The sequence below is a fragment of the Salvia hispanica genome, chromosome 6, assembly GCF_023119035.1.
Source record: "Salvia hispanica cultivar TCC Black 2014 chromosome 6, UniMelb_Shisp_WGS_1.0, whole genome shotgun sequence".
Lineage (NCBI taxonomy): Eukaryota > Viridiplantae > Streptophyta > Magnoliopsida > Lamiales > Lamiaceae > Salvia > Salvia hispanica.
The window spans coordinates 31,630,542-31,639,261 of record NC_062970.1 but is presented as its reverse complement, the minus strand read 5'-3'; the positions used below and the strand labels follow the sequence as shown (position 1 = coordinate 31,639,261).

The window sequence follows — 8,720 nt, the reverse complement described above, 5'->3', positions numbered from 1 at the left end:
AGGTGAAATCTTAGTAGTTCGATCCATGACAACAATAACACATTAGAGGCAGCACCACCACATGAGAATCACCGCAAACAATGCACTTTTTTCCACCATGCTCATGAAAATTGTGATTAGTAGAATTGGTATTGGTATTTATAGAATATCTAGTAGCTTTTGCTATTTTATTTCTAACGATCCTTTTTTACATTCAGATATCTTTATTGTCTTGGTCAATTTCATTTACTATAAATTAATCAATAATAAATGGCTCACAAATTTTTAACCGAATATTAATTACTTTTGTATTGGAACCAAAGTCCAAAAGGTAGGTGGGAGGGATATCTGAACATGAATGCCTAGAATAGCGAAAGTATTGATGCTATCATGCTAAGTTAGTTTTATTGGATTAAATTTGCAATTAATTGAGATATACTCCACGTTTTATTGGATTAAATTATGCAATTAATGGGGAAATACGTTTTCAGTTCATAGGTATTAGCTATATTGATTATAGTCAATTGTTTATTTGAATTATGGGCCACGTTTATGATTAATCATGGTTTATGGACAAATTATTGCATTTATTAAAAATATATAAATTGTTAAAAATACTACCCAAAACTCATAAATATTCAAAATTATATCCAAAACTTATAAATATTATAAAAGAAGGACAAAACTCACATTTTATATATGTATTGATTGATGTATTAATTAGTTAGCAAAATTAGCAAATTTAACTAGTTAGCAATTAGACAGTATTTATCATTTAATACTTTAAATACATTTCTTAAATTTAAGATTTTCGCATGAGATATAAATGTAATACTAGTATTAAAAAAAAGGCGTGAATAACTTAGCATGACCTAACATCCTGAATGAATGATGGGTTCTTTATAGATTGCAGTAATAATGTTACAAGTGTCTAATAATACACAACTTTTAAATTGTTTAATGTTTTTCATAAATTTTAAATTTGATAAACAATATTATGAACGAAATTTGACAAAATAATATTATGAACCTTGACTAAGGTGTAATTTCCCACGAAAGATAGATTCTAGTACTATTCTAGCTAATAAAGAATGACATGGGAGACGAGTTGACATTTAAATTGATGATGCGAAACGTCACTTAATTTGTTTTGAGAAACAAATAACATATCATGAATTATTAAGATTTTTCCTATTCTCTTTCATCTCCACGTCCATCTCCACCTCACTCTTTGATTTGTACTTCCCTCTCTTCAATATATTTTTTCCGTCTAGTAGAAATATGTCATATTTTTATTTTATTCTTTTTGCCCGCAGGAACAGCGTAATTGGCAACGGAAGGACAGATCTTGCTGCAATGAGACTAAGTTCAAATCCCACTACTGCCGCCTAGTTGGTTGCTTCCATCTCTCTGGCACAAGTATAAGCCATTGGGAGATGGGCTTTTGGTAGCCAGTGTGTTAAGGCTTCCCCCTTAACAGGCTACTGCGTACTCTGATTGAATCCCCTCACATGATGTCGGACCGGAGTGTGGGGCCGCCAAGGTGATATAATCACCTTTTTTGCTACAATATCATACTCCCTCCGTCCCACTTTAGGAGTCCCGGTTTACTACTTTTGGATGTCCTACTTTAGGAGACCCGGTTGGAATATTCCATAATTGTTAATAGGACCCACATTCCACTAATCTTTTTTCACTCACATTTTATTATAAAACTAATATATAAAATTAGGACCCACATTCCACTATCTTTTTTCACCAACTTTCCTTTATATTTCTTAAAACTCGCGCCGAACTCAACTGAGACTCCTAAAGTGGGACGGAGGGAGTATTTCTTTTTTCGTCCGTCCCATAGAAATAGTCCATATCCATATATGACAACATTTTTCTCCCTCTATTTTACTTTATCCTTTATGGGTCCCACCATCCACTACACAATTTCAACTACTTTTTCTCATTCTCTTTTATGTACTCCCTCCGTCCCAAGGTATTAGACCAACTTTCCCTTTTGGGATGTCCCAACATATTAGACTCATTTCCTTTTTTAGCAAAAAACATCTATCTTATTTTATTCTCCACCTACTTTTTTCTCTCTTCTCTCCCCTACTTTTTCCATCTCTCATACTTTACTCTCTCCACTTTAACTATTTAAATATCAATTCCTTAAATCATGTGCCCAAAAGAAGTGAGTCTAATACTCCGGGACGGAGGAAGTACCAATTACGTATTAAAACCCCTGTCAACCCTAAATGGCTTATTTCTGTGGGATGAAAGGGAGTAGGTTTTTATAGTAGGGTGCATCAAATTCCTGACTAGCCCCAACAAACAATCTACCCAAAATTTTGCCGGGTTTTTAGCCTATAAATACATGAACTTTGAGCTTTTTCTGATTTTTTCCCAAAACTTTAAAATTTGAATATAAATACATGAACTTTTGATAATTTTGATTTTTTCCCAAAATATAAAATCAAAACACACGTGGCAAATTAAAGTTAATGTGGCAATTAAAATTATGCCAACATATTTATATTAATTAAAAATAATAAATTTGAAGTCCACATCGGCCATCTTTCACCCTTCTTGCGAGCTCTTTGTCAAGGCTCTGCCTGCCGCCGTCGGGATAACGCCGGAGATGTCCGTGTCTGAAGTTCCAATCTGCCGCCTCTCCATCTTGGTGGAAGATTACATTACATCAATGGCGGAAGGTAAAGACGCTCACGTGGTGGAAACTCCGGTGGTGGACGAGGAGCAACGCCACAGATCGGCTTGTACGGCGGCGATGAGGAGCCATCCGCTGGCGGAGATGTTGCACAGCCCGGGGGAACTTCCTCCTTCTAAGTGCTAAAGCTGTGGCAGAGGGAGGAGGATTTATTTGGAAGGAGAATGTCGAAAAAGGAATCGCGAATGGACTCGATCCGGCGAGAGACCTCTGCACTCAATTCTTCCTCTTCCGCGGCGAATTCTTCACGATCCTCTTCGCATCATCATCCCCGATGCAGAACGAGCACTGAGGCGAGTGGTGGTTTCCGTAGATGCTATCGGGGTGTGCGTCGGTGGCGATTGCCACGGCGCACTGCAACTTGTGGAGGTTTTTGAAGGAGGAGGGGCAGCTGCAGAGGGAGCTTGCGGAGCAACGTGCACTCACGCGGTGCGTGCAGGAGCTGAGGATGAAGGTGCGAGCTTCAATCTAAGCAAGGAGACGGCTGATGGAGATGCAAACATCTCCGGCGCTGTCCCGGCGGCAGCGGCGGTAGAGCCTTACTTTAAAGAGCGCGACGAGAAAGAGTAGGAAGCTGTGAGATTGCTCCCCATATATTTTGACTTTGGATATGGGGGAAAAATATGAAACATTAAAAGTTCATGTATTTATATTCAAATTTTATAGTTTAGGGGAAAAACTAGAATAACCTTAAAGTTCATATATTTATAGACTAAAAACCCAATTTTGCCACATTCACTACTGTGTGGAAAATTGACATCTCGATCAAATTTTATGATAACTATTTGCTAAATTTGAAGTTCGTAGAAAAAATCAAAATTTTCAAAAATGCTACTCCTATAATATTAAGAGCCCGTAATCTATTAAAAAGGACAATTTAGGCTTCGTTTGGTACATGGAATTGGAGTTCTATGGAATTGAATTGAAAGGAATTTCAATTCAATTCCAAATCTTATGTTTGGTAAAATAAGAATTGATATGAAATTGAATTGACATGTTTGATAAATATACACACAGTGCACACACTACACAATGTGTGTAGTGTGTGCACTGTGTGTATATTTATCAAACATGTCAATTCAAATTTTCAAAATGTGTGCAGTGAAATGTGTGAAACGTGTGAAGTATGTGTAGTGAGTAAATATTTGGAATTCCACTACTTTTGATAAGAAATTCAAATTGTGAAATTGGAATTCAATTCCAAATCCAAGAATTTTTATAATACCAAGCAGTGAATTTGGAATTGAAGGCTTCAATTCCAATTCCACACCTCCAATTCCGTGTACCAAATGCAGTCTAAGTCTTTTGAGGAAAGTTAACCTCAGTGAAAAATTCGCTACAGTTTAATTTCGGTAAATTTTAATTTAGGGACAATTGTTCCAAAATTAAATGAGTAATATTTTGGGCATATAGGATTACAGATAATCATTGTGGGCATATACTATGTCTATAATCGTAATGGATAACAGATAATCGTATAGTTTGGATTTTGAGTGTCTACCTCTAAACTCTAAAGCCCATCCCCAGAGATCATAATACTTTTCTCAATTTGATCAAATTGTAAAAACTGATTTTGCACCCGATTTTCAGGCTCCGACTTTATACTCGATTCAGCGACGTGTGGTTGTTTTGAATCTTTGCGTACACTCCTGTTGTTTCATAATTAAGAAATCAATCGATCGTTGATTCATCATTTTTTGCCCAAATTTAGTGAGGAGGGTGACGATGAGCGCCGTATTTGAAGGTTTCGAAAAGCAATACTGCGAGCTCTCTGCAAATTTATCCAAGAAGTGTGCGTCGGCTAACCTACTTGATGGAGGTTAGTTGAAATTCTATTTCAATTTAGGAATCCATTCTCATTTTACTTCTTCTATTGCGTGTTCTTTTTTATTTTGGAGATCTTATTTCATGTCTCAATCCGTTGTTACAATTTTACTAGGGATAAGATTCCTGTTGAAACCTGGCCTTGGTAGTAGTTTAAAGAAATTTGCTGTTATGAATGTGCTAGGGCTGATTTCGCACTGCCAGCTACTGAAGCTAAGATTTTTTGGTGTATGAAATTAACTGCATTACTTTGGTGATTTTAGGCTCTACTTCTGATTATATTTTCCTAAGGATTTCTGAATTTTGAGTGGGAAAGGTTCAAGTCCTTAGCTTAAGTGCAGGGACAGGGCCTGTTTTTCTCGATTGCTGTTTTTTGGTTTAGAATCAAAGTACCTCATGACCATATTTGAAACAACTCAATTGGTACGAGAAACTCCTGCACCTTTGGGATCCTACTCGACCCTCCCACCAGAAACACGTCTTCCATACACTTGCTGAATAAATCAATATTGGGTTCATTGAATTTAGCACGAGTGATAGTCGAAAACATGTCAATCCCTTCAAACAACGATTCAACCTCAACATTGGTTTGGGCAGTGGAGGAAAGTGTCCTCTTATCCCTTTCACATGCACTCCTCAATCACCTGATAGCTCTCAGATTCCCACTTATATCCTTATCTTTCTTGCGCTTGAACTCTTCAATGAACTGATTCACCATCCTATTGTGGAAATCTTGGCCTCCAAGATGAGTATCACCAATAATAGCCTTCGTATCAACAATATCCGATTTGACAGTAGCCATATACGCATCCAAAGTGCCACCACCAAGGCCGAAGATGAGCACATTCTTTGCCACAGTAGCCCCTTTATCCAGACGTTATGCAATGGCCGCAACAGTAAGCTCTGATAAACATATAAGATAGGAGCTCTAACCCCTAACTTAACCTAGAACTATGGTTAAAGGTAAAAAGTTGACTCTCACTTATGTGTTATTCAGTACTTCAATGCGGAACCGATATGGGGTCTGTAACAGGCTCATTATGAGCCTCACAATGTGAAGGCTTGCAAAGGTTCCTACAGTGATATTATAATTATTTTTATACGTAAATCAATATTTTTTATAGGTTAACTATGTATGGAATACAACAAAAAGGGGAGAAAATCACTCCCATATCATATAAATTTCATCGTATTCATAAATTAGACATATATATGTATGAAGGAATTAATAATTGATTTGCAACAATCCCCCTCAATGAAACATTGTAATCTTGATTGAAATGCTCAAGTTGAAATAAAATAATGAAATTCTCGGATGCACTACAGTTTTGTGAGTGAAGGACAATGATAAATTGGCCTGTGTTTTCATATATATCTATGAAGGAATTTAATAATTGATTTTGCAACACTCCCCCTCAATGAAACGTTGAAATCTTGATTGAAATGCTATACTTGAAATAAATAATGAAATTCTTGGATGCACTACAGGTTTATGAGTGAAGGACAATTATAAATTGGCCTGCTTTTCCGACCTTTTTAAGTTAAGAGACAAAAAAGTGTGAAAGCAGGAGACAATATCTTCTCTCCAGGGGATGAGATCGTCTAACAATACTAATAGTCTTGGCGGTCAACAATAAGACTAACTTCTAGATTTTTCATTTTGCATGCCCCCTCTACTAGAAAGGGTGTTTATTTATAGATCTGTACCTAAGAAGTAAAGAGAGAATTTATCTAATGGAAGATCTCATATCAATGTTAACCATAAACTACAAAGCCATTATCTATACCAATATTCTTCCAAACTATTCAGGATTCCCCTTCCCCCCTTTTCTCCCCTCTTTCTCTATTACATGTAGAGACGCGACAAACACTATACAGAAGTATCAGAAACAATGATATAAACAGAATGAACTCCATCCTATAAACTCTATAGTTAGGTAAGATTAATGCATACTCTTGATGTCACATTAATTTTAGGTTGAATAGGAAAAGAAGAGCACAAAATGTGGTTTGGTCATGTTGTCTATATCCACATGTGAAATGGCATGATGACAATAGTAATTATAATTCATATTAGTATGATTTATGATGAATTCATACTTACATAGTTAAATTACATGTCATGTATAAAGAAATGGATAGATCGCTCACAAATCATATGTATTCTATCAGACTTCGTTTGCATTATATCAGAGTAAATGAAAACTTAACGATCTTAATTAGACTTTGTTTGCATTATGCACCTCAAAATGTGCATCTTACACCATTGAAATAGGAATATTCCCCATTATTTTCCATTTTTTCTTTGAATTTATTTTACATAATGTTAATTGTGCTTGTGAGTTGTGACTGAAATGTATGCATTGAACCATGAACGTATCATTTGTTTGCAGAGCAAAAGAAGCAAAAGATTTCTGAAATTAAAGCTGGACTGGATGAAGCAGAAGCACTGGTATTGATTTGTTAATAATGATATCTACTCTTTTTCCCTCTTCTCTTTACATTCTTTAGTTGAGAATGGTTGATGGTCTTGCAGATTAGGAAGATGGATCTGGAGGCCCGTGCCTTGCAACCAAATATAAAGGCAGTGCTACTTGCTAAGTTGAGAGAGTACAAGTCTGATCTGAACAATTTGAAAAGTGAAGTGAAACGAATTGTATCAACAAACTTGAACCAAGCTGCCCGAGATGAGCTGCTGGAGGCAGGGTTGGCAGATACACTGGCAGTATGTTTCTGCTGCTTTTGAATTTTTCTCTCTTTTATATTTCAGTCATCTTTATTTATTTACGTATCTTTTTTTTTCTTGAGGTGGGTAGTGGGGTTGATGGTTCTTTTCTGCAAAATATGTATTTATGAAAAAGCCTTCATCTGAACAAGTTTTTGGGAGCAAACTGCATCACTTATTATAACTGGCTGATATAGCAGTGTGTTACATTGATTGTTTCAGGTATCTGCAAATCAAAGGGATAGATTGTTAATGACAACCGAACGGCTAGATAATTCGAGTAACAGGATCAGGGACAGTAGGAAGGTCATGTTGGAAACAGAAGAGCTTGGCGTTTCACTTCTTCAAGATTTGCATCAACAGCGACAGTCTCTCTTGCATGCTGATAACACCGTATTTCTTCTCTTTTATCTATATTCCCTTTCGCGTTTTTTATTTTAATCTGAAGAAGCAATAGTATGTTTGTACATATAACCATCTGCTGCCTTTATCCAGTTCTAAAGAAGATTGATGTCAAAATTATTTTTTCAACTTTTTGCCTCTTCTCCATGTACCAAAGCATATAAAGTTATTCAGCTTAATCGAACATAACCTTTGTCTTGCAGTTGAATGGTGTCGACAACAATGTAGGCAAAAGCAAGAAAATTTTAACCAACATGACGAGAAGGATGGATAGGAACAAGTGGATGATTGGTGGTATAATCATGGTTCTGGTTATTGCTATCGCCCTCATCCTGTATTTCAAATTAGCCAAGTAACCAAGACGCATACCGTGTAAATTGAGCTTGTTTTAATTCTTGCTCGACTGTTCTGAGTGAAATTGCCAACTACCTTGTTTTTGTTTGTTTGTTTTTTAATAGCTGTAAATTTTACGTTCCTACTATATGACAAGCAGTGGAAATGTGTGCTTGCGTTGGGTGTATGTAATGTGAGTGTATGTAATGTGAAAAAGGTACATTTTTCTTTATCAATAGTTCTGATTGCGTAAAACCCTTGATTATTTATCTAATTTTTAAAATTGCAGTATATGTTTTGGATTTTTATTGTGTCAATTGCTTGGTTTTTATATATTTCTAAGGCTGCGATTTTGCGGCTAGTTGTAAATTGGTCTAGATGTTAATATCGCTGAAAAGTGAACAATGATATGATGCACTTGATGGTCTAGCCGTATCAATCCATGCTGTCAAAACTTGCACATTGTAAAAATATTTTGCATGTCAATTACATATTTTTAACTACTAATTTTCGATTTTTTTGTGATTAAGATCGATTTGTTCCTTAATTAGGATTGATTTGTCACACATAGGAGAAATATTTCGTCTTCTATCTTTCTCTAATCATTGTCTTACTTTGTTTGATCGATCCAAGAACTCCTAGATGGTGTATTATATGATATGTGGCTTGTGCTTCAATGGTAGATGTTGTGAAAATTGAGTCCTAGGCTCTTATTTATATTCCTTCCATTATTGAAAA

At 35.9% G+C, this 8,720-nt stretch overlaps 1 protein-coding gene across 3 annotated transcripts; it reads left to right on the top strand.

Annotated features, from left to right (window-relative positions):
• Positions 1-4,148: 4,148 nt before the first annotated feature.
• On the top strand, positions 4,149-8,237 carry LOC125192290 (vesicle transport v-SNARE 11-like). Of its 3 annotated transcripts, none has more exons than XM_048089824.1 (6): positions 4,149-4,318; positions 4,410-4,517; positions 6,916-6,974; positions 7,059-7,247; positions 7,470-7,640; positions 7,853-8,237. In XM_048089824.1, the coding sequence occupies exons 2-6, from the start codon at positions 4,424-4,426 to the stop codon at positions 8,003-8,005; spliced, it is 666 nt and encodes a 221-aa protein (XP_047945781.1). In that variant the 5' UTR covers positions 4,149-4,318; positions 4,410-4,423; the 3' UTR covers positions 8,006-8,237. The 3 variants fall into 3 exon arrangements, with proteins under 3 accessions (XP_047945781.1, XP_047945780.1, XP_047945779.1); XM_048089823.1 differs by having other exon boundaries at positions 4,149-4,321; XM_048089822.1 differs by having other exon boundaries at positions 4,149-4,517.
• Positions 8,238-8,720: the final 483 nt, after the last annotated feature.

What these genes read in the sequence shown, in the direction of transcription:
- LOC125192290 (XM_048089824.1), top strand. Translation starts at nt 4,424, where the DNA reads ATGAGCGCCGTATTTGAAGGTTTCGAAAAGCAATACTGCGAGCTCTCT. An exon ending in TGGATGAAGCAGAAGCACTG is followed by an intron (nt 6,975 to 7,058) that starts GTATTGATTTGT and finishes ATGGTCTTGCAG; the next exon opens with ATTAGGAAGATGGATCTGGA. An exon ending in TCTTGCATGCTGATAACACC is followed by an intron (nt 7,641 to 7,852) that starts GTATTTCTTCTC and finishes TTTGTCTTGCAG; the next exon opens with TTGAATGGTGTCGACAACAA.